This window comes from Corella eumyota, chromosome 2, assembly GCF_963082875.1.
Source record: "Corella eumyota chromosome 2, kaCorEumy4.1, whole genome shotgun sequence".
Taxonomy (NCBI): domain Eukaryota; kingdom Metazoa; phylum Chordata; class Ascidiacea; order Phlebobranchia; family Corellidae; genus Corella; species Corella eumyota.
In genome coordinates, this window is record NC_137491.1 from 10,245,365 (window position 1) to 10,269,235 (window position 23,871).

General features: G+C 28.1%; 6 protein-coding genes across 7 annotated transcripts; 3 read left to right on the forward strand and 3 right to left on the reverse strand.

Moving 5' to 3' along the window:
* The first annotated feature begins 271 nt into the window (after nt 1-271).
* LOC145742798 (uncharacterized) lies at nt 272-11,847 on the forward strand. Its single transcript, XM_082560606.1, has 29 exons — nt 272-390; nt 594-815; nt 965-1,515; nt 1,748-1,907; nt 2,049-2,326; nt 2,669-2,846; nt 3,287-3,531; nt 3,629-3,788; nt 4,044-4,242; nt 4,368-4,431; nt 4,664-5,066; nt 5,246-5,412; nt 5,644-5,778; nt 5,869-6,019; nt 6,376-6,505; nt 6,875-7,083; nt 7,261-7,486; nt 7,729-7,877; nt 8,012-8,058; nt 8,249-8,370; nt 8,637-8,882; nt 9,048-9,203; nt 9,442-9,557; nt 9,855-10,003; nt 10,079-10,280; nt 10,489-10,624; nt 10,704-10,840; nt 11,031-11,208; nt 11,379-11,847. The coding sequence occupies exons 2-29, from the start codon at nt 621-623 to the stop codon at nt 11,660-11,662; spliced, it is 5,373 nt and encodes a 1,790-aa protein (XP_082416732.1). The 5' UTR covers nt 272-390; nt 594-620; the 3' UTR covers nt 11,663-11,847.
* Nucleotides 11,848-12,451: 604 nt separating this feature from the next.
* LOC145742361 (mitochondrial-processing peptidase subunit alpha-like) lies at nt 12,452-14,070 on the forward strand. The gene is made up of 5 exons (XM_082560141.1): nt 12,452-12,502; nt 12,746-12,816; nt 13,011-13,188; nt 13,386-13,530; nt 13,750-14,070. Exons 1-5 carry the CDS (start codon nt 12,452-12,454, stop codon nt 13,920-13,922), a joined length of 618 nt encoding a protein of 205 aa, XP_082416267.1. The 3' UTR covers nt 13,923-14,070.
* A 186-nt stretch (nt 14,071-14,256) lies between these two features.
* LOC145742362 (phospholipid scramblase 1-like) lies at nt 14,257-15,670 on the reverse strand. Its single transcript, XM_082560143.1, has 7 exons — nt 15,644-15,670; nt 15,410-15,572; nt 15,264-15,341; nt 15,124-15,200; nt 14,929-15,059; nt 14,514-14,734; nt 14,257-14,348 (listed from the first exon to the last, which is right to left on the reverse strand). Exons 1-7 carry the CDS (start codon nt 15,668-15,670, stop codon nt 14,257-14,259), a joined length of 789 nt encoding a protein of 262 aa, XP_082416269.1.
* Nucleotides 15,671-16,087: 417 nt separating this feature from the next.
* On the forward strand, nt 16,088-16,636 carry LOC145742363 (methyl-CpG-binding domain protein 4-like). Its single transcript, XM_082560144.1, has one exon. It carries the CDS (start codon nt 16,088-16,090, stop codon nt 16,634-16,636), a length of 549 nt encoding a protein of 182 aa, XP_082416270.1.
* Nucleotides 16,637-16,711: 75 nt separating this feature from the next.
* On the reverse strand, nt 16,712-20,086 carry LOC145743207 (solute carrier family 49 member 4 homolog). The gene is made up of 12 exons (XM_082561122.1): nt 19,938-20,086; nt 19,296-19,427; nt 19,114-19,221; nt 18,812-18,878; nt 18,548-18,687; nt 18,394-18,481; nt 18,149-18,284; nt 17,863-17,988; nt 17,713-17,780; nt 17,507-17,640; nt 17,173-17,352; nt 16,712-17,027 (listed from the first exon to the last, which is right to left on the reverse strand). The coding sequence occupies exons 1-12, from the start codon at nt 20,017-20,019 to the stop codon at nt 16,870-16,872; spliced, it is 1,419 nt and encodes a 472-aa protein (XP_082417248.1). The 5' UTR covers nt 20,020-20,086; the 3' UTR covers nt 16,712-16,869.
* Nucleotides 20,087-20,828: 742 nt separating this feature from the next.
* LOC145741152 (GTP cyclohydrolase 1-like) lies at nt 20,829-23,871 on the reverse strand. 2 transcript variants are annotated; one of them, XM_082558678.1, is made up of 6 exons: nt 23,092-23,871; nt 22,681-22,827; nt 22,124-22,233; nt 21,949-22,004; nt 21,722-21,838; nt 20,829-21,517 (listed from the first exon to the last, which is right to left on the reverse strand). In XM_082558678.1, the coding sequence occupies exons 1-6, from the start codon at nt 23,177-23,179 to the stop codon at nt 21,391-21,393; spliced, it is 645 nt and encodes a 214-aa protein (XP_082414804.1). In that variant the 5' UTR covers nt 23,180-23,871; the 3' UTR covers nt 20,829-21,390. The 2 variants fall into 2 exon arrangements, with proteins under 2 accessions (XP_082414804.1, XP_082414805.1); XM_082558679.1 differs by having other exon boundaries at nt 22,681-22,861; nt 23,092-23,195.

The window sequence follows — 23,871 nt, forward strand, 5'->3', positions numbered from 1 at the left end:
ATGTAAAAAAATGGAATTAAAAAAAATTAACTTGTTTTTTTTATGCACGTGTTGCAATTGGATATAAATGTATGCAATAAAATAGAATGGTTTTTTTACTTACTTAGTTTAAAACATTATTAAATATTTAAAACAGTTAAAATGAAACGAAAAATAGAACTTATTTACGTAAAAACCTAAGTCATGCGAAGCGAGACGGGGAATCACCTTATTGTTAAGTTATTTCTTGCTCCAATTAGTTGCCGCTGAAGTAGCGCGCGTGTATATAAAAAGAAACCACAATGTGCTTCATCTTACTTACGTGTCTGTTTGCGTATTTGCATGACTGGGTAATCATGTGATCCTTATTAACAAACCTTCGCAAGTATTAATAGGCTGAGTCAAGTTGAGGTAAATATAAGTTAATGTTACGTAGTTAGGCATTTAAGTTTTATTTTTGTTGATCAATTTAACATTTTAAAATTATGCGTCACCTGTGACAGGTTGTTAAAAACTCGCTAAAACTGTTTTTGATTTTTAAATTTTAATTGATTTTTTTTACTTTTAGTGATGTACTTAAACGTAGTTTTTTTTTAAATTAAAACAATAAACAGGCAAAAAAATTATAGTGATTTTCTAAAATGGGGGGTTCAGCATCAACAGAAGAAACTGTAAAAACTTTCGAATATAAATGTCATGATTATTTTGTGGCCAAGTTTTTGGCCAAATCTTCAAGCTGTAAAGATGAAATCACTAGAATAACCCAAGATGTTGCAACTGCATTTTTATTTTCTTACGAGAATAATGATGCAAAAATTATTTTTACTTTAAAAAATGTAAGTAAATTGTAAACTTAACTGAAACATGTTTGTTTGAATAGGCTAAAAATATGATTTAGGATAATGATTTATCTGGTTGTTTAAAGGTTGTTTTGCATTATTATAATAAAAAATTTAATATTTGGTAAATTATATTTTTTTTAAAGATTGATCTGAATGCTAATATCAATCAAGGCTCAATTGAGAAAATTTGCAAGCAAAATCTAGATAAATACTTCGCAGAATTTATTTCAGTTAACAAAGATATTTCAAAATGTAAAAATCCACCAAATTATTGTTTTATACGAGACAATAACTTAAACTGTGATGCTGAATGGAATTTGCCTACTTATGTTCGAATAACAGGAAAACAAAAAGATGTTAAAAAAGCTTTGGCAATTCTAAAAAGCTTGCAACAAAAATCAACTGAACCACCTACAACTGCAAAACCAAAACAGTCAAATATGACGGCACTTCCATCAAACAGTCAGTCCAATTTGTCAAACAATTCCGGCTTAGTAAATTCTAGTAAAAAGGCCACTTTAAAAAACTCTACTCCAACTACTGCCTTCGATCTCTCCTCTTCTTCTAAACCTTTCACTGTGCCTTCTACTCCATCCTCCAAGATTTCTTCTTCACCAACGAGTATTTCTTCTCATTATTGTACACCACCTTCTAAGACATCATCTGATAAGGAATCTGAAGATATGATGCTAAGGTAAGATAACATTTTAATGTATTTTTGTAGGGGAACTGAATGTATTGTTGTTGTTAACCCAGGTAGAATATCACTAGTTGTACTATTTGTAATCTATGTTAAACAAGCATCTTAAAAAAATATTGCTGTTTCTAAAAGAACGTGTTTATAGCGAAACATGATATTAAAAAAAATTGTTAAATTAATAATAAAGGGAAATTTGCATTCTAATTTACATAACTATTGTTTTTAGTTTTAGAGAATGTATCATACCTGCAAAGGACATCTCTATCGGTCATTTTATTCGATTTCAACCAATTCATACTTACAGTTTAAAGAATGCATTTCAAGATATAGCAAATGTTAATATAGAGTATATTGAAAAAGACAAAAAAATTGAATTCCACTTTGAGGTAGATATGTTTATTTTTTTTATATTTTCACAGATTTTATAATCCAGATTCGATAAAAACCAAAATATGCTGTACCGTAAAACTTGCTAAAATTGCATTTATGTAGGTTATAAAAAATATTTGTGATTTTTGCTTTTATAGAGTTGCAAACCTGATTCAGAAAAATTTAAGTCAAGGTGTGAAAAAAAACTTGAAGAATTCCTATCTGATTATAAAAAAGTTACCAGGTCATATACTAGAGCTAGTATCAATAATGAAAAACGGGCCAATTCATACTTTTTTCAAGATTCGGACAGACAGAATAATGCTATATACTATCGATGGTATTTAAACGAAGGAAAAATTTTTGTGTCCGGTCTTGTTGAAAATGTTGACCGCAAACTCGAAGAATGTGATTCTTGTTTACAAGTGCTAGATAGGTTTGTTAAGATTAAAATATTTTGTTGAGAAAAAAATCTTTTTAACTTTGTTGCACTAACCTTAAAGCATGAAAGTTACTTTTGGTACTCTTAGTTAAATTTGCTTTTGGTACTCTTGGTCAGAGGTTGGCTTTATTATATTTTTTGTTTTAAGTAAATTAATGTTTAAAATCAAAAAATGTTAATATTAAGATTTTGTATTATAAAATAGGAATAATTTCTATTTAATATATAAAAAAGAAGCATATTTAATAGCCAAAAATTTAAATTGCGGTTTTTCATTTTTTTTAATATTAAGCAATTGTTTTATTAAAATAAAAATTACTATAAATTTTTTGTTAGAGAGTTTTTTCGATTCGAAATACCATTAAAGGAAAACGAAACGTCACTTGGATATTTTATAAAAAATAAACCCAAATATCGAAATTCAATTCAAGAAAATTTCAGAAATATTTGTAAAGTTTATGTCAATGAAGTGGAACAGGGAAAAATTTCTCTCACATTTAAATCCAACATTGTGGTAAGAGTTCGTTTGACAGTTAAACCATAAAGTTTTTAAAAACACAAAAATTTCTATAAAATATTTTATATGATTTTCTTATTACTAAAAAAATAAACTTTGGTTGCTTTTAATAATTGGTTTGTTGTTTAAATCATATTTATTATAAGTTTTTGAAAACCTTAATTCCTACAAAAAAGTTTTCATTTGATTTACTTGTTATTAGATTAAAATTAAACTTTAACTGTTTATACTTAAGGTGATGTAGTTTTTATTTGTACGAAAATATAAAGTATATATATTTTTATGGTAAAACTAGTTGAATTGCTGTGAACTGGTACAGACATATACATATGTGTACATAGACACATACATATGTGTACATATATAAAATTATCGCCTACTAATTTACATTATATTTTAATAGTCTAATAGCTTGTTAAATAAAGCATCATTTTTAGATAAGTGGTCATGAAATCGATGTTTTCCAACAAAGGTGTTCTACTTTGTTGAGCAGCTTTCTAAAACTATTTGATTGTAAAATTTGTGAAAGTCGAATTTTAATGAAACTAAAACAAAAAAATGAAATTTTATTTGAATGTTCTGAGGATGTCAATGTCAAAATTCTTGGAACACACAAAGTCAAAATTACTGGATTAAAGGAAAGTGTAAATATAAAATTTGCACTTATATCTGAATTAATAAGGTATGCCATCCATTTTAACAAGTCTTATATTTTTATCTTTTATCTGCAAAAAAATTTAACTTGCATTGTTTTAATTTTATTAAATGAAATTTTTTAGAGAAGAGAGGTCATGGGTTTTAAAATTTGATAATTCTTCCATTGGTCAGTTTGTAAAATTTTCAAATACACATTTTGAAAGATTTCAAAACATGGTTTCAGATTTTGCTAGAGTTAGTATAGTTCATAATACAAATTTTTGCTTTCAGTCTACAATAAAGGTAATGTAACAAAGTTTATTTAGTATTGTTTGCTTATAAATAAATGTTACACAAAGATATATTTGCTTTAAATCAAGTATAGGTAAAAATTGACATACATTTTACTTGTTAAAAAAACATTTTTTTTTGACTTATTTTTTTTTCCAAACCATTTTGAAATTTTTTAATTAGCTATAGAAAATAGAATAGTTAATGTATATATATATATATATATATATATATATATTATACTTAAATAATCTAATTAATTTTAAGCTTGATGATAATGAGAATAAAATCTTTATAAAAAAGTGTCAAGAATCCTTTAAAAATTTTACATCTGAGTTTGAAGCGAAAAAAATTGAAACCAGCTCACGAAATGTTATCGATATTTTACGACAAAAGAAAAAAGGGTTACTTGAAAGGACAGATGAAATACACATTTCTACTGAAGGAACTATAATTAAAATAACAGGTAAAATATCATGAAAAAAATTTAAATAAGCTTAAAAATAATCGATTTAAAAAAGGGATAAAAAAACTCGTTTAGTATATCAAATAAAAATATATTCTGTAAAATAACTAATTTTTTTTACTAAGGCATTGCAACAAAAGTGTCTACAAAGGAGGACCAGATTAATAATATTGTTAGCATCATTAAAAGGTATTAAAATACATTTTGTAAAATAATTAGTGAAAGAATTTTAACAGCGAAATTAATGGTCATTACTAGTAGCATACATATAGAATATTTTTGTTAACTTTGTCATTTTTTTAAATTTTATTGAATTTGTAAAACAATTTACAATTTTTTGTCTGTTAAAATGCAACTACTTGAAAATACAAAAAAAAGCAAACATATTAAAAATAATGTAAATACATTTTTTGTTGTTTAGTGATCTAGAAACTAGTTCCTTGTTAATCTCAACTAAAAGGGGCATATTGGGAGACTGCCCAGATTTAGTTCAAAGTCAGGAATTTTTAACTAATAGAAGTCCACACCAAGGTGGTGGACCTCATCTTCAGGGTATAGATCCTTATTTGAACTCCCAGCAGCAGAAGCAGTTGGGTTCACGAAATGTAAGCCAACCTAGTACATCTGGAAATGTAACTTTACAAGTTTTTTCAACTACTATACTGCACGCTTATAAGCCCAAAGTGGTGTACAGAGAAAAATGTGAATTTGTTATAGACAACCCACCTATTTTTAGTCTATTGAAAAAGATTTGCAATAATCTATGCTTTATTGATGTAAATGAGAATAAAAATCAACCCTTAATGCTTACTTCAAAAAAAAAGGTTGGTTAAAATATTTTTTTAGAGTATATATAAGAAAAAATACTCGTATTTGTTGGTTTAGTATTATTTTAAACCTTTTTAATCAACAAATTAGCTGTACTAAATTTCTTGTATTTATAAGACATTATAGTTGTGTATATAAACAGTTTATTTTTTAATAAAACTTTTTAAAATTTAAGATACCCAAAAAAGATTTTGCATTAAAGTCAATATCAAGATTGGAAGATTTCTTTACAGACATCACTGAAAAATTAATTGAACTTAAACCTAATGTCATCACAACTCTTAAAAACCTAAAACCTGACTGGTTGCTTAAATTTAATTTAGAATACCCAATTGCCTTAATGTAAGTTAAAATTTTTCTGATGAATTGTTTTGCTTGATGTAACTTATTCATCAGTTTAATATAGAACAAACTTTGTGATAGGAATAGGTACTGCACATTATTAGTCATACCTTTCATCTATATTTTTAATTCAATACGAATCAATTACTCACATACTACTGACTTTTAACTCTAACGTGTATTATGCTGGAACGAAATGAATGTCTTCTTATCTTTCTTACTTTTGTCTAGTTGGAAAGAATCAAATGATCAAGGTGGTTTGCTAATAAAAGGACCAACAAAAATAGTTTCACTTGTTTATAGTAACTTGCAAAATCACATGAAAGAAAGGGTTACAAAAAAATCATATTCTTTACTCGAAAGAAGGTAAATATTGTTTTGTTTTAAAAAAAATTGGACATATTCTAAAGTGATTTGTAATATTACTATTGTTAATTGTTATTTCTTTCTTATTAGAAAATTTATCAGTTGCAAGGTGGTAGAAAATCTAAATGAAAAATATGATGGAGTGATTAAAATTGATTGCACTTTACAAAGTAACTGGGTTGTTTTCACAGGAATGAACTCCTTTATATTAACTGTACAAAATGAGTTAACTGATTGCAAGGTAAGGTTGGAAATAACATTTTTACAAAAGCAATGGGATGGTTATGCTCATGGTGTATTACTAACTGTTATAAGACTGGTTTAGTTGTTTTCTATATAGCAGATTTTTATTTTAAAATTTAGATAATACAGATTTTAATATCTTAAAATACAGATTTTAGATTTTAGAAGACATTAAATTTATTGTTTGAGTTGCTTGATGAACTTTTTTTATATCATCCTTAAGTTATATGTTTTGTAGTTTGTTATAGAATTGTTTGCTTTTGTTTATTGACTTTGTATTATTAAATAATTTACTTATATATATATATATATATATATATATAAAAGAGTAACATTTATTTTTGTTATTTCAAGGGTGTTTTCAGAAAACCTTTGTTGTTGTCTAAGTTGAAATTGGAATTCTTGGAAAAGTTTTTCAGTGAAAATAAGTGGCAGAATATTGAAGATAAAATATTCACCATTCTTCAAAAAAATAATGCAGAAGGTATATGAATAAAATAGTTTTTTTTCTATTTTATAAAGTCAATCAAAAAACTTTTATTTGTTGATCTTAAAAAGATTTTTTTTTTTTAAGTTAAGTTTTGTCTTAACTCTGTTTTAAATATGTCAATACTAAACAAATACATTTTTGGAACATCTAAGTAATAAAAAGACTAAAACAAAAAGAGCTTTAACTGTAGATTATGTACCATGCTTTTTAAATTGGTAAAAGTAACAAAAAATGTATTATAAAGTAAAACCATAACTAATTTACATATGCTATTTAAAGGTTTGTTAGAGTACTTGGACTTTATGCTTAAAAATTACTCTATTTTTTTAAGGATCACCTAAAACAGTTAAAAGTTTTGTTTAGGTAATGTGGCCATAGGCAATAAAGGAAAACTAGAGTTGTTATCTTCAAGTGAAGAAATGTTTGATTTCAGTTCCAATGTTTTGGAAAAAAATATTTTCACCAAACAAAAAGAAATACCTGACAACATACCTGATACCGCTTGGACAGAACCTACATGGATAGAATTAGAAAAATTCGACTCTGAAAATGAAATAATGATTTTTCGCGAGGTAAGACTAAAAAAACATAAAAAAATTAATAGTGTTTATAAATTAAACCAAAGTATGACATGTTAAATATTGAGTTACTTAACACTAGTTATTGGTAGGATTTTAACATTAAAAAAAGTTTAATTTTAATTGCTTGATTTTTGAAGGGCGATTTAACATTAAAATCTTTTTTCGCAGAATTCCGTTATCCATACATTGAGTTTAAACAATGAAAAATTGGAATTTAAATTTGATTCAATTTTAAAGTTCTTGCAATCTTTTCTTAAACAAACAGTTGAAGTTACAGATTTAGAATGGGACAAGAAATTTGTAGAGAAATATCATGCCAACGAAATTAATGTTTTAATTAAAGAAGTTGATGAAAAAGTGTATTTTGAAGGGTTGAAAATTGAAATAGACAAGGGTATATTAAAGTTTTATGTTTTGTAATTAAAAAAAAATTGATTTGTATTTAATAGTTTAAGGTTTGTTGGCAAAGTGTTTTTGTTTTACTTGTGGGAAATACTGTGTTCTTTTAGGCTATGCATTGAATGCATAAATTAAATACACAAAAGTTTTAAAATTTATGCTTTTTTAATTTTTACGGAATTTTAAAATTTATTATATTTTAACCTTCCTTTTTTTACTTTATCTAAAAAAATTTAGCTTTAAGCTTTATAAAAAATATAACGTGGAGGAAAAAAACTATTCCATATAAGGCAACCCTGTTGTCAAATCACTTTCAAACTGATTCCTGGCTTAATTTTCAGCGTTTGATTGAGATCGATAATCGATGTGTCATCGGACATCACGCTGTAAGCTAAGCTATTTTTTATCTATTTTTTATCTAATTTAAAAAAGAAAAAAAAATTTTAGAATTTATTTTTCAATGAATCTGTTAAATTTCTAAATAAATTCTTTTTAACAACATTATTTATTTACTTAATAGGGAAACATTAGTTCAAAAGTTGAAACAAATGCTAAAGCATTGCCTTCGTAAGTTTCACAACTAAAATAACAGATTTTGCACTAGCTTTTGGCATTAAAAAACATTAAAACCTCTTTTAAATACCACTGCTTGCACTTTTTATGTCATAAAAACCAATATAAAAAAATAATTTGTTTTATTTTTATTTTATGCTAATTTATAAAGGCTAAGTTTAACAATCTTGTCTTGTTATAATAGAGAAAAATCTAAACCATCAACGTATGGAAACATAACTGTAGAAGTGACACAGGGTGATATAAGCCTAGATAATTCTAATATTATTGTCAATGGAGTTATTTCAGATTTTAATCTATCCAGAGGTAAAATTATAGATAAATTATAAATAAAAAATTATGCCGTGTCACATGTGATCAATTATATTTTTTGTTGGTAAAACTTACTTTACAACCTGGACAGAAAAAAAGAACTCTGTTATTCAATGTTAAGTTTCTACTTTTGTGCATTTTTTTCAGACAAGATTTTTAAGTCACATATTTTACCCTCTAAACAATAAGAGTTAGTAAACTTCTCCTTTAGCAAAATGGTATATCTTAATGGTATATCTTAATGCTTTTATTATTGTTAGGTGCAATATCATCATCTATTCTTCGCCGTGGTGGACAGCAACTACAAATTCATTGCAATAAAAATTGTGTAGTCACAAAAACAAATTGTCGCGTCACAAGAGCTGGACTTAATTTGTCGTGTGACTATGTTTTGCATCTTCTTACTCCTACAACGATTGATGACTATGTGTCAAGAATTAAAGAAGCGCTTGATGTTGCAGATTTGCTGGGGGAAGATTCCATCGCATTTCCTACTCTAGGCACTGGTAAATCTATATTTATTTTAAGTTTTATGTCAAGTCATAAGTTTTAGTTGGGTAGATATGATGTACAAGTTGGGTTATATTTTTATGGGTCGAATAAAAGGACTTTAAACATATTAAAAATTGCCTTAGATTAATAGTTAATGCTTAATTTATATATGTAAATAGGTGGGGTTGGACTAAATTGTGAGAATGTAGCTGCCTGCATGTCCCAAGCTTTTCAGATGTTTGCAGCAGAAAACCCAACAACGACTAGAATAAAAGTTTTAGTGTATGAGGCTACCATCTTGGATATTTTCAAGAATACAATTCTTTCCAATGACGGTACAAACCTTTTTATATTAAGAAATTAATTAAAGAAATTTGTAGAATTTATAGTTTGTACCCTTGGTTGGGTTTTCACTTCTGGTACAAAGATGTGGCTTAAAAACTTGTCTTTAGCAATTGGTAATCTGAATATAAATGTTAATTGTTAAGTTTATAACATTTTAACATCAACTAAGCACTGGACACTTTTTAAATTTTGTAAAAATGTTGGAATTGTATAAATTAAAATGCACAGAAATGCTGTTAAGTGGAGAAAAGCAGGTCAATTTTTACAAAGCGAACGCTGATGTTTTAGAGCCCGAAACCATAAATATTACTCTACTCAGTGACAAATCTGATGTCATTAAAAAAGTAAGAGGTTTTGTTACTTGTACTAAATAAAACCAACCCTATTTAAATACTTGCATTAATATTTACATCAATAAATCTTTACAATGTTATCCTCAATTTAAAGCCGGCACTATTACTAAGATCAGAAAGGGCAGTAAACTGGAAAAAGGAAATGACGTAAAGATGAAAGTGTCAGACTAGAAAGATAACAGCAAAACTAATTATTTTAAACATAAGAAATAACATTTGCTTTTATTGCTATTTAGGCTTTAAAATTAACCTTTTTTTATTTGATCACCACTTTTCTTTTTTTATTAGTTGGAAGACGAACTTAAAGCACATTTTTCAAAGCACTTGATCACGAAAAAGATTGATAAGGAAGTCATAAAAAATATTGGAGACAATGAAATTATTGATATTCACATAGAAGCTTTAAAGCACGGTGCACATGTAATTATTAACCAAACGTAAGTATCACAATATTACAACCAATGTAAAGCAAAGTCTTAAATTTAATCCCCATTTAAATATTTTAAATTCAGATCAAATGAAATTCATCTTTCAGGCTTGGAAGACAGGGTTTCCAAGTTATTATACTCAATTAAAGACATTTTGTCAGAGTTAAAAGAAGCTCTTGTTTTGTCCAAGATGATTTCATGGAAGTGGAAATTACCATCGTCATCTTTTTGCTCTTTGAATTCCTTTCCTGTAAGAACAATTGGACAAATTGAAAAAGAATATCAGGTCATTAAATTTGAGTTCAAGTCTAAATTGTAAATGTTCAAAATGTTTCAATGATAAAAAATAGCTTCTTTTAAACATGCCCCCTTGCAAGCTTGCAAGTTGTTTTAATAACAAAAGTTATCATTTGTTTAACCTGTTAAGTTGGCTTTAACATGTCAAGGATGAATAACAATGCCTTAATTTCTAAAAGTATTAAATTTAAATATAGAAACACAATAATGGAAGCTGTAATGTTTTGTTGTATGGAAAGGAATTAAAAATCAACTTTAATACCTCTTCGTTCACATTTCAAAATTGTTCTGGAACAATTATGAGGGAGGACTTATCTAACTTAACAACGGAAGGTAAAAAAACTTTTGTTTCTTGGCTTTATAATTAACAAAAAATTAGTGTTAGTAAAATTAACAAAACTGTTTTTTAAAGAGATTCCTTCAAACTGGGATAAAATGCTAGGAAAAAGTTGGAGAAAAATTAATTTAAAACAAAGTTCAAACGAATATTTACGAGTTTTGAATTTATTCAAGAAAAGCAGTTCATTATATTACAACAACATTATATCAGTTTGTTGATTTTTTCGTGATTATATGAAAAAAATTTTTTACTAAAATATCTTTATTTAGATGTTTAATTTGACCATTTTATGTTTAATTTCAGCATTTTAAGATGTGCATAAATTATCATAAGATTGCTAACTTTAGTAAAAAATTATATGCTTTTTAAAATATTTACTGTTTATTTCACAAATAACAGATTGAACGAATTCAAAATTTAAAAAATTACCAGCAGTACCAAATACAGCGAAAAGATGTCGAGAAAAATATGATTAAGAATGGTATCAGTGAACGGCATTTATTTCATGGCACCTCGCAAGAGGATGCAGAAAAAATTTGTGCTCATGGTTTTGACAAGAACTTTGCTGGAAAAAATGGTTTGTATGTTTTATATATTAAACAGTTACATTAAATTTAAGTCTTTTTTGTTTTGCATAGGCTTAAAGAACTTGTATACCCAAAATTACCTCAAATTTTATAAAAATGGTTATGTGTAATTTTAGATATTAAACTTTTTATTTTATGTTTTTCACATTTTGTTTTAAAGCTACAGTTTACGGAAGGGGTGTTTATTTTGCTGTCAACTCTTCTTATTCAATAAACTACTGCCAGGCAAATATTAATTCACACAAGTTCATGTTCTTGGCTGATGTTTTAACTGGTGATTTTTGCAAGGGTTGTAGTAGTTATAAAGCTCCACCTGAAAAAAGAAATTCACATCAGGAAGGTCGATTATATGACAGTGTTGTCGATGATGAAAATAATCCAACTATCTTTGTTGTATTTAGAGATTCCAGTGTTTACCCTTCCTATCTTATCACTTTTAAATAAAAATCTTCTTTCGTTGCTTTGTTGGGGGAAGGTTTAGGTTGCTAATGAATAAAAATAAAACTTTTATTAATTATATTTAAATATGAATGGGATTAAAATATGTAATATTAACTGTCATTTTTGTATTGCTTCTATGTTTTCTGTAATGTTTTTTAATTCCCTTTTAATAAAATTATTATGTTTAATGGTTGCCTACATATTTTTTACATTATTTTGTTCAATTGGTAATCAAAACTTGATCAATTAATGTTTAAATACTTAAACAATATTTTGGAAATGCTGGTGTGCCGTAATTGTTATAATTTGCTAAAATCGACTGTATATTTTTCTGTGAAGAATTATTTACATAGGTGAACATTACTATTACAATTTTGTTATTTAATTAACTAAGCAATCATGCAATTAAAATGATAAAAAAATCAGTAAATAATACATGCCTATAATATCACACATAAAGCTTAATAGGATTATTTTGGTTGTAAAATTCAATTGTAAAAAAAATTCTATTTTGGTTGTAAAATTCAAAAAGTTTCAATTAGCTTAAAGGAAATTGTAGATTTAAATGGAAGTGAAATTTTCATTTCTTTGACGATGTTTACAACTTGTTGCTTTATTTGCACATCATTTTGCTCTGCCAACTGTTTTGTAAATTGATCTCTAACCTCAATCATCTTGGGGACGAGATTTGGGATTTTGATTCCAACATTTTTGCATTTGGTCTTGTAGGAATGTGACAAGCTTTCCATCTTGGTTTGAAACTGACTCTTTCAACATTGTAGTGTTGTTCCAATGCCAGAACTAGCTTATGTTTCAATTGGAATGAAAAGCGTGAATTTTCAGGTGAATTTATTAAATAAAATTTAAAAAAGTTTTTTGTATATTATTTATTTTTGTGCTATTGTGTAATTTTCTAAACTTTTTTATTTTTTTTTGTATTGGAGATCAATTTTAAAAAACAACAAAAATTTTGAAGTGATTTAATACTAAATAGTCTTATTTTTTTAAATATTTTTGTGTAGATTATTATTGGTATTTCAGTGCAATTTTAGTTGATTTAAATAAATTTTTTGATATTTTGTTTAGCATAAAGATTTTGTGTTAATGGGAGGAGGAGGATCTTTTTCAGCTGGGGGACCTGGCAAGGGAATGTTCTCATTTTTTTGTTATTTTATTGTATAATTTTTCTAAGTTAATATATATAGGCCCTATAGTGTTTTTTTGTTAAATATTTTGTTATTGTATTTTCTGGGTTTTTTGTAAATTTGAATTGTTTTTTGATAAATAGAATTTAACAGGGTTTAGTTTTATTATATATACCTATTTTTTCTTTAATAAATATTTAACCTACAATTTTATTTTTGAATGTTTGTAGATATCATTGGATGCATGCAGCAACAGCTTATCATCATAGTTATGAAGATAGTGGATTCTTCTGCATACAAGGAAGTGCTCCACCATCTAAACTAACAGATTGTGTTCATGTTATTACAAAAGAGTTTGTTAAACTAGCCCAAGGAACTAACCAAGTAAGAGAAAAATAATAAAAAAGTCGAATTTCTGTCTAATGTATATTGTGCCTACTTACATTAGTATAAACTAATCTGCAATGTTCTAGTTTTTTTGTTTTTAAAAAATATTGTTGTGTATATATATATAACGTACCATAATTCAATACTATTTATATACAGAATATTTTTCTAATTTAATAAGCATTTTTATACAGGTCGAATTACAACGAGCTAAAAAGCAGTTGCAATCCATGCTTATGATGAACTTGGAAGCTCGACCTGTCATATTTGAAGATGTTGGAAGACAAATTCTTGCAACCGGAGAAAGAAAATACCCACAGGAACTATGTAATATGATTGGTAAGTAAATTTTTGTAGATCAAGTTTATAGGCAGGATCTAGTAATATGTTATGTTAAACTTTCTTGTAATATATATAAAAGCGAAATAAAATACCTAATTTTTTTGTACTTGAAAATTTTGTATAAAAGAGAAATTAAATTAGTGAATTTTTTTTGTAATGTTTAAAAACTTGTGTACCTCCTATCCTATGTAACTACCTGGACCTCTTACTTTATAGAACGTGTAAGCAACGACGACATTGTACGTGTTACCCGTAATATGTTGGGCAGTAAACCTGCTGTGGCTGCCCTAGGTGAAATAAAACATCTTCCCAATTTGTCTGATATTGAAAGTGCGCTCTCAACCTCCGACGGAAAATTACCACAAAAATTTCGCCTATTTGGAGACTGATTAGATAACACTAATCAAGGTTTAAATTCTTCGTTTTTGTATTGGTTGGAAGTTTTTTTTTGACAATTGTGTGATTTCGTTTTATTGAAAATAATATCAGCATATACTTTGTTTGTCTAAAAAACTACAACTCGTATTTTTTTAATTAAACGGCTTCTTTAAATTTTGGAATAAATGGTTGTATATTGTCTTATAAAACTTAAAATTATTTTGACAATTAAAAAAAATTTCTTCAATAAAGTTTTTTTAGTTTCTTCTTTCAAAATGAAGCATATCCTAAAAAATATAGTTTAAGTTAAATTTTTTTCACCACTAACTATGTGATAAAATGATATTAGTTAAAATGTATGATGGGTAATAAGCGTACCAATAAAAACGCTGTCGAAATTAGACAGGCCTTCATTTTCACATCCAAATCCATTGGAACTAAATATAAAAAAAAAAATGATTTAAACACTAACAAATCTACCGGAATAATTTTTAGTTGGAGGTTTTATTCGTAGAATAAAAAATTACCTAAACTGTGATAAAAAAGAATTTTTCTGTTAAAATAAAATACTGGTCAAAAAATGTGCTAGGTATTTGACTTACAGGTGATGGCAAAATTTGTCACTTGGGTAAATGCTTCGTTTATAAACCCCGCGTAAACTTTCACGACTTTAGCCACTTCGACTCCTTCCTTGGTTAGAACTCTAAAGGGAAACTCGCAACAAAAGCAAGGTCCCACGCAAATGCAAACAGGCCCAACAATATCAAAGACCTTTTTCCCCATTGAATTTTCTAAGTGGTAGCTGGGTATAAAGCAAGTCCGTCTAAAATTTAACATTTGTTTGACTATTAGCTTACTAGTAATTTTTTTAAATATTTATTTAGGTACCCAAAGGCTAGTCTGGGGCTTAGCCTTTGGTTAGGCTATTTTATGCTCTAGAATGTTGATTTTAAACATAGGCCTATTTACACATTTTAAGATTTTTTCAGCTTCTTGATTAAAAATCGAGCAACTCACGATTGAACAAACTTTCCAATTTTCACTCCTGGAGGAGATTGAATTTTCATTTCATGTGAACAGTGCCCTCCACTGGCACACCAACAACAACCAGAACAACATTTAAAGGGCCGAACACCTCTTACCACCTCCTGTATTATTAAGCCGAGATTTATTTTTTATCTGTTTTTGCCTTAAAAGAGCTATACAACTTACATATCCGACATTATCTGTTATATGAAGTTGAAACGCCCTATTTGGCCCACAACACATTCTCATGGCGAATGACGAATCTGGAATTGTGCATTTGTTTTTGTTTTATAGAAAGATCACGCCAAGCCTAAAAACGTACTTACCCTCTTTTGCAAAGTAACACTGTTGGCCTTGACTGTTTCTTATAGAGTATCTGTTCTTCATATCCAATGCCGTAACGACTACATAAAAAAGTTGGGTAAACTATGTGCGTCATACTTTTCTGCTCTTATTTAAAACTTCTCCATACCTTCAACTATATCTACTTCCTGCTTAACTTGAACTTTATCTAAAACTGATAGGTATTCTAAGCCAGGAGGGCATCCTGGGACGCCTGCTGGTTGCTGTGGCACTGGCATCCATCCAGGCGGTTGGCCAGGTTGATTAATAGAATAAGGAGGTGGATTTGTAGCCTGAATTGCGAAAAAAGTTTTATTGAAATAAGGTAAATACTTGATGCAGAAATACGATTCTTTCAGCTTACCGGTAGACTTTTATCAGGTTGAGCCATATTTTTAATTTTTTTTAAAAGCAACCTTTCAACACTTTAAAGTTTTTAATAAAACGTTTGCTACTAGTTATTACGTAATAATTCTTATTAGTAAAAACTATTTGGGTACATAACAAAAATTTTAATTTTTGTGACACAGGGAAAAAACAAAAGGATGTTCTTATTTATTTATCAATTTATTTATTTTTATTAGTTTAATGCAATATTTTTATGATTTTTTTCATACAATAAAGTATTTGGACTAGATTTCATTAAAACTAAAAAAACTATTAAATTTAATTTTTTTTAGGACAACCCTGAGCACATGTGTTTATTATTTTGATCCTGTGTTTTTTTAGTGGCTCTATTATTGAAAAATTAGCTTTGACTTCCAAGTGGGTTATTGTAAGGCTTGATTTTTGTTGCCTTGTTATTGTTATGAAAAATTTTTCAAATAAAAAGCAACATGTGGTGAAAAGTAGATACTTTTTACGAAAACAGAAAAAATTTGTTCCAAATAACAAAAATTTTCGTAGAAGTTCAATTTGGATTCCACCGAAATCACCTTTCAATCTAATACAAGAATCATTCTTTCACGACCCATGGAAGTTACTTGTTGCTACAATATTTCTTCACAAAACAACTGGCAACATATCCATACCAATTTTATGGAAATATTTTAAGAAATACCCTTGTGCAGAAACTGCTATGCTTGCTAATGAAGCTGAATTATCCAAGTTACTTCAACCAATGGGCCTACATAACAAGCGGGGTAAAATTTTAAAACGATTTTCAAAAGAATATTTACAAAAAGAATGGACATATCCCATTGAACTTTATGGCATTGGTAAATATGGGAATGACTCTTACAGAATATTTTGCATTAATGAATGGAGACAAGTAAATCCCAGAGATCATAAATTAAACTTGTATCACAACTGGTTGAAATCTTATCACAACACTGAAACTCAATGCTGTGACAACTAAGTTAAACCTCTTGATGTGAAAAATCCTTTATTAAAAAAGGTAAACCTGACAAAGAAATTTTAAAATTTGTGCAGCGACCCTTGTTATTTAAAAGTTTTTGCTAAAGAAGTTTTTATTGAAGTTTTCACACAATTACACTAGAAACCTGTTTCATAATGTTAAACAGTAAATAAACACAGTAGGCCTATAAGAAATATTAAAGCAGTATTTTAATCATAAAATTGCCTAAGACACTATTTGATAACATTGTTTATTTCCTTGTTAGGTGTTTCACTCTCTTTTGAAGGTATATCAAGATCAAGCCTAGGATTTGATTTAGGTTTGGAAAAATACAATAAAGGCATAGCCACAGCAACGCTTACAAGTAAAATGTACTGTGCGGAATTAATATCTACAAAACAATTTCGAACAGAGGTAAAATATGTTAGTTTTACATACCATTTTGTTGTTCTTAAATGATAGAATAACTATTCTAATAATGATATTAGGTTCACATACTCTTTCAAACTTGACTAACTGTAGACAAAACTACATACCTGGTATTCCATTTAAAACTAAATAATACATGGCCCCGTAAATAACAGCAATCCATACGAGAATGTGGCTAGAAGTACCCTCGTCAACAGGGTATGACACAGTTGCCACTAGTTCAATAGAAATAGGTAAGAATGAATTCATTGTGGTCCCAAGTATACAAAAGGAAATCCATAAACCCACTAAAAATATAAAGTCATTGACATTGTTAAAAAATACGTCAGTATTAATTTTAATAAAAAAACATGTTACGACAACATATAAATTTTTAGTCTCCTTTTTTATATATTTTATAGTTTAAATTTTATAGTTTAAGTCATTTTACTGGAATTTTACCTTCGGTAAAACCAAATGGTGCTGTATGAGACCAATTTAATGAAATTATAACAACATAAGTTGTAGAAAGGAACGCTGTGATGGTTAAAATGATAAAGATAATATAAAAGGACTTTTGTATTCTATCTGCAATCCTGAATTTAAAAAAATATTTGAAATTGATAAATAAACAGAATATTACAAACTTTTTTAAAATGAATGTTTACCAGCATATTATTATTCCTACAACTGCGCCTAGCAAAAAAACAGTCCCCCCCATAAGACCTGTAGTTTTCTAAAACAGGCAAAAAATTTTAAATTTTATTCAAACGAAAGCAATGTCAGTTTAAAAATATAAACCGTGCTGCTGCTCTTACTTGACTAAGTTGTGTGTAAAGTAATGGCATTATACCAAGCCAGGCTGTGAATGTACCATAGGTAAACAAAAATATAAGAGTTATCACCCAAAACTGTTTATTTCTTGCCAAAGTTTTTAAACCTTTCTGTAATTAAATGTGCAATTGTAAATAGCGTTGTCATTTTTTAAATATTCTTCACATAAGATTAAAGTATAAGGGCTACCATAATTGACTTACTTTTAAAATAAGTCTATCAGATATAAAAAAATTGTAGAATTTATTGTATTTACAATATTTTTTTTACCCAAAGCTCTAGTCTGGGTGCAGCTGCACTGTTGCTTGGTGGTGTAGGTGGTTGCTTAGGAAAAAACAAAATCATTGCAAGAAATAATGTCCCACCCAATATTAACTGGATTATGATATATCTTTCTATTTCATACCTGTCAATAGACATATGACGTATTTAATTTTAATTAGTAGTGATATGTTGGGGTCTATAATATTTATTGCCTTTGCCTATTTCGCTTGGCTGATTGTAACGTTGTTTACCTCATTGTATTCACATTAGTTGCGTTATGTATCGTTCCATTTGGTGCTTTGACTAAAATAGGGCCAAAAAAGAAGGCAGACCCAGCGCCTAATAATAAAAACAGTTAATAAATTACTAGAAAAGCGTTTTTTTTTAGCAGTTAAGTTGGCGTACCTAAGTATCCTATTAGTGTCATTATTCCAGTTGCTAATATTCTTTCTTGTGTTGAAAACCACACGTTGGAGATGTATGCTGGTACACAAACCACAGGTCCAAGAGCAAAACCATTAATCAGTTGTCCGATACCAAAAGTGCTTTAAATTAAAATGCTTATTGTGAATTAAAGTTTATAAAGTTATATTGGTTTTGAATTTTTTAGAAAGTTTTTATGTTTAAAAAAATATTGATAACAGTTAACTTAATAGCAGAATATCTTACATTATTTTTCCCCTATTCGCTAAGGGAAGAAGAGGTAAACTTAATCCCACTAACGTAAAAACAACTCCTGTAAATAAAACAATTTGGTTTAAATATGTACTTAATTGTAAAAATAACTAACTGAACATATGTCGTCAGGTTAGAAAACATTATTAAAGTAGAAAGTTATAAATTATCTTGGCTTTGTTTATTAAAATTGTTTATTTTGTTTAATTTATACTAAGTTACAACTATATTAAGGTGATAATATATGTATGTATTTTTTTAAACAAGTCTTAGTTGTAAGCTAAGTATATCTTTACCTAGTAACACGCCGACTTTAATTCCCTTGTTGACTATAATCCACATATTTATCGGAATATATAACGCTGTCCCCACGTTCGCATAAATTCCGATATAATAAAAATCCTCTAAACAGAAGAAGTGTATTGGATATTTAAACTTGGTTTTATTTTGTGTGTGATAAAGCATTTGTACTACTTACTTATTGTCATATTGTAAACTGCTTTTGCTGATTTATCGATCGGCCCCCACATTGTGCCGTATGAGTTTTGTATTAGGGAAAATACCCCTATTTCTATAAGAATAATCCATCTATACCAGTATACACGAAGCTCTGAGAATAAAAAAAAATTAATTAATGTTAACAGAAAAATATTTTATTAATGACTGATAAAAAACGTGATATTATTTTTGTTATTTTGATTTTTAATTATCCGGTAGCCATGACGTAGTATTTTTGGAATCAATTGAATGACAAACAGCACCGAAAAATGACAAATTATATAACTCGTTGAAATGTTTAAAATAAATTAAAAACTAAATTACACATTGTTTTAAGGCATTTCTAAAATAAATGACCATTTTAAAACTTTGTTTTCGTGTTTGGTTTAACTGGTAATTTGATGACATATGTATTTCTTAAGTAGCGCGCAAGTAGCGAAAAACAAAACAAATTTTGGTCAGCAAGGTGACGTCACATTCGATGGAAACATTACATATTAAACAGATAAACAACTAAAAAAATAACAACCATATTTTAAAAGAAACAATGAAGATATGATAAAAATGCTTGGTTTAGGATGGTATTGAACCTTTTAAATGTATAAAATTGCTGTATCTTTACCTGGTGTTTTTGAGTTTAACAATCTAGTGTTTTCGTCAACTTGTTCAATACATTCTTCTATTTCGTCGGTTATTCTTTCCATTTAAATTGCCAATTTGATAAATCTACCCTTCCTTTTACAGTCTCATTACCTATTTCTTATACTTAATATAATTACCTTAAAAAATAAAATATCGAAAACCCTAAGTTAGACTTTTTAATTTTCTTTGCCTTCAGATATTTGTTAAAAACTTAAGTTTTTAAATGTCACATAATAACTGGCTATAGCTGTCTGGCCGCGGGCCGTTCAATTAGTTTAAAAAGTTAAATTAGGAAATGATATGCCAATTAAATCGAATTCGAAATGCTATGCATATGCTTAAAAATTTTGTAATTCATTACACATAGCTTATTAAAGTAAATTATGGCCAACCATTTATGCCTTTTTTAGTAAATTTCTTTTGAAAATTGTAGCACCGCGGCCTGTTGAAAAATCGATTTGATTTTTTTTTGCTGAATCTCTTAAAATGGGTTAACTGGTACAAATATACGCTTCAGCGCTTTAGATAGAATAGTATAGCAGACGCCCTATAACCTTTGTTAATATGTTTTGTTTTACATAAATTAGTATTAACTTAGGCATCTTTACTATAAGGTCTAAGTTTGTCTACGATTCGTCTGCTTATATAAACTAACGTATAACAAATATTTATTTTGTTGTGCGGTGTTTATTTGGTGTCTATTAAAAACAATAACCTACTTTTCAAGGAAATAAATTAGGAATTACTTATAAGTAAATTTACTTAACAAAAAATAACTTCGACTCAAAGCTATTTTTATTATTGCTGTGAGTACTTATAGCTAATATAAATTATTCGTCAATATTCATGGGCACACGTCCATTTAATGGCATTGACCTTATTTTTATTTAATCATATTTAAAATAAAAAATACACTAACTACAAAACAATGGAACTTATTATTTGATACGAAGAAAATTACACCCAAACCAAAATGTCAATAAACAATGTTATAAATACTCTTTAAAAATTCGACGATAAAACCTAAAAGAAAAATTATTTTGCAGTTCACACCATCTATCCTTTATGCGTTGATAAAAACGTATTTTTATAAGAGGTATAAAAAGTATTAATAACATTTTAATAAATGTAACATGTACCGCTTTAAATAAGTATAAAATGTTGGATTTGGTTATCGTACATTGGTAATTCTAGAGTGTGTTATTTTGCATATCACAAATTCTTTTCATTATATGAAAAAGATCGACTTAAAATTAAACAATTTTCAAAAATGACAAATGGCAATTAGACTGACTATAAAAACACCAAATTTGCAAAAAAACGCTCTAATACCATTTTATAAAATGGGTACTTGGCATTGGAGAAAATTGTAATTTATAAAAAATGTTTTAACTATTGTGCAAATGCGGGGGTAAGTTGAACAGCAAGTGGTATTAATTTTTAGCGAGGCACAAAAATTCTTCTCTAGTTTTGGGATCATCTCGAAATACTCCCAGCATACAACTGGTAACCGTCTTTGACTCTGGTTTTTGTACACCCCGCATTACCATACACATGTGCCTGTATTTAACGTGTTTTAATTCGTTTTTAAATTTGTACCTATTTAAGTGCGGTTACCCCTTCTTACAGAAAAGTAAGTGTTTAGTGTTTAAAAAATATTTTTTAGTTATTTTATGTCGTAGGTTAATTATTTGCATCTAATTGTTCTAGTATGAATTATTCTAGATACAAAGTTGCATTTAACCAAAAGCAAAATCTACTCACGATGCCTCGACGACAACAGCGACACCATTCGGCTCTAATATTTGAATAATTGCGTTCGCAATCTGTTTCGTGAGTCTCTCTTGAACCTGCAGACGGCGGCTAAACATTTCCACCACTCTAAAATATGGTTAAAACAACAATGTAATTATCGCAATGCTTCTGACGTAATTTGTTTTTATGTGCATCAGGCTTGCGCTATACGTTAAAAATAAGTAAATACTATTAACCTGGCTAATTTGCTCAGTCCGATAACCCGTTTGTTTGGAATGTAGCCAATCGAAATCTAAAACGAAAGCAACATACAAAATAATGTAAGACAATTAAAAGCTTTAAGTGACAAGTTTTAGTGTTTTTGCAACATTAAATCAACCCTTAAAGCATTGTTTGCATATCATGGTTTACCTTTCCGGTGAATGGAACTAAATGATGTTCGCACATTGAGAAAAATACAATATCTTTAACTATTACTATTTCGTCGTGGTCTTCGTCGAAAATAGCTTCGTTTACGATTTCTGTAACAAGGGTGTAAAGTGTGAAATTAAAATTGATTGTCATTCTATTTGTTTAAAGAGGATTCAAGTTTTAATATTTATTTAGGTAAAGTGACATTTTTATTACCACCATCTTGTTAACCAATATTTGCTCTTTAAAATAAACGCCAAATGGTATTTTTATTGGTCACGTAGACAAGCTAAAAAACGTAATATAAGTATACATGTATATTTTTTAATTTTTTTTTTCTAAATATCGAAGTACGGGGCGAATGGTTTCGGATTTGAGCCACACTAGTCGCCTTTGAGGCCGGCGTTCACGAATACCTTAAACACGTCCCAACTGCACACCCTTACCCGATAAAAGTCCAAAAACTTGTCACCTTACAGTGGTATGATTAAAATACCAACCAAATTTTAAAAAAAGTATACATGTTTATTGCCATTTTTAAATTAAAGAGTACTTGCCTTCTAGTGATTCAGTGTATCCCTTGGTAAAGAATAACATTGCGTCTGCAGCTCTTTTGGGCGTTTTTAGAAGTCCTTGTCGGTTAGGATCTTCCCCAACATTAATAATAATGTTTCGAAATGCCATTTCCATGTCGGAAACCGGTTCTGGAAAAATATTTCATTAACACATGCGTACTACCTATATGATCGTTTAAATATAACGTTAAAATTTTGTTAATACTGATTTATTAATTGTTGACCACTGTAACCTACGTATTGTTAAAGTAAACGGTATATAAAATCTCAATGTATAAAGCTTTTGTCAAGTCATGCCTTCTTTACAACTTAAGCTCATGTTAATAAACAAAAATGTCCATATTTCAATAAATTGCGAAATAATTATATGTAAAAATATGTTAACTGAGGTACCTTTATCGTGGTGGTTAAGTTTCTTGGTAGATATTACTCTTTCTAGAGGTTTATTTCCATTATGTAGGCTTCCATTTACTTCAGTCATTTTAGCTCTAACTTGTAACACACGTTATAACTAACTTTATAAAAAATCTACAACACGCCTCTTTAATTATTATTGCGTTAAAAACGGAAACTGGCTGTTATTGCAACAAATTATAAAAGACCTCGTGTTGAAAATCGATCGAACAAAAAAATTGTAATTTTAAATCTGTCAAATAACTTAATCAATAGCGCTACAGCATTAAGCACGACATAATTATGTTATGATAACGCATGTCACATTTGTTTGCATTACATATTGCACTAATTATCGCTTTTATCAATAATATCTGTTGTTGGCTAAACCATATAAATATATTATTTACAACAGTTTGTTTTCGTCTATTATTTATCAGTTATATGTCTACTAAGTTTAAATGTAACTAATCTCTTTTTTAATTAATCATCCAGGTTAACATGACTAACTGTTTTTTGCTTATGTACTGTTTTTCTTATTTTGCTTACTAATGTAGAATAACCCATACTGTAGTTGCTAAAAATGCGTTAAAAATCCTAAATCGTAATAGGTCTTAAATATACAAGTACATTAGTTAAAACAAACAAAGTATTTTAAGTCTAAACAGTCGCATGCTTTCTACATTACCAAAAGCAGTATGTTTCGTACATTTCGGACATAGCGGAAATGCGTTTCACTTATGAGTTATAGCTATCAGACTATTATACAATTCATGCTAT

Bases quoted from the DNA above. Each gene is read 5' to 3' on its own strand.
- LOC145742798 (XM_082560606.1), top strand. From the start codon at position 621: ATGGGGGGTTCAGCATCAACAGAAGAAACTGTAAAAACTTTCGAATAT. The intron at 1,516-1,747 runs GTAAGATAACAT...TATTGTTTTTAG, and splicing joins TCTGAAGATATGATGCTAAG to TTTTAGAGAATGTATCATAC. The intron at 6,506-6,874 runs GTATATGAATAA...AGTTTTGTTTAG, and splicing joins TCAAAAAAATAATGCAGAAG to GTAATGTGGCCATAGGCAAT.
- LOC145742361 (XM_082560141.1), top strand. From the start codon at position 12,452: ATGCCAGAACTAGCTTATGTTTCAATTGGAATGAAAAGCGTGAATTTT. The intron at 12,817-13,010 runs ATTTTTTTGTTA...TATTTAACCTAC, and splicing joins CCTGGCAAGGGAATGTTCTC to AATTTTATTTTTGAATGTTT. The intron at 13,189-13,385 runs GTAAGAGAAAAA...ATTTTTATACAG, and splicing joins TAGCCCAAGGAACTAACCAA to GTCGAATTACAACGAGCTAA.
- LOC145742362 (XM_082560143.1), bottom strand. From the start codon at position 15,670: ATGGCTCAACCTGATAAAAGTCTACCG. The intron at 15,573-15,643 runs GTAAGCTGAAAG...TTCGCAATTCAG, and splicing joins AACCTGATAAAAGTCTACCG to GCTACAAATCCACCTCCTTA. The intron at 15,342-15,409 runs GTATGGAGAAGT...TTTTTTATGTAG, and splicing joins GGAAGTAGATATAGTTGAAG to TCGTTACGGCATTGGATATG.
- LOC145742363 (XM_082560144.1), top strand. From the start codon at position 16,088: ATGAAAAATTTTTCAAATAAAAAGCAACATGTGGTGAAAAGTAGATAC.
- LOC145743207 (XM_082561122.1), bottom strand. From the start codon at position 20,019: ATGGAAAGAATAACCGACGAAATAGAAGAATGTATTGAACAAGTTGAC. The intron at 18,688-18,811 runs GTAAGATATTCT...TTTAATTTAAAG, and splicing joins GCGAATAGGGGAAAAATAAT to CACTTTTGGTATCGGACAAC. The intron at 17,781-17,862 runs GTAAGAGCAGCA...TGCCTGTTTTAG, and splicing joins TTTACACACAACTTAGTCAA to AAAACTACAGGTCTTATGGG.
- LOC145741152 (XM_082558678.1), bottom strand. From the start codon at position 23,179: ATGACTGAAGTAAATGGAAGCCTACATAATGGAAATAAACCTCTAGAA. The intron at 22,005-22,123 runs GTAAACCATGAT...CTTTCGTTTTAG, and splicing joins TAGTTCCATTCACCGGAAAG to ATTTCGATTGGCTACATTCC. The intron at 21,839-21,948 runs GTTAATAGTATT...ACCATATTTTAG, and splicing joins GGACTGAGCAAATTAGCCAG to AGTGGTGGAAATGTTTAGCC.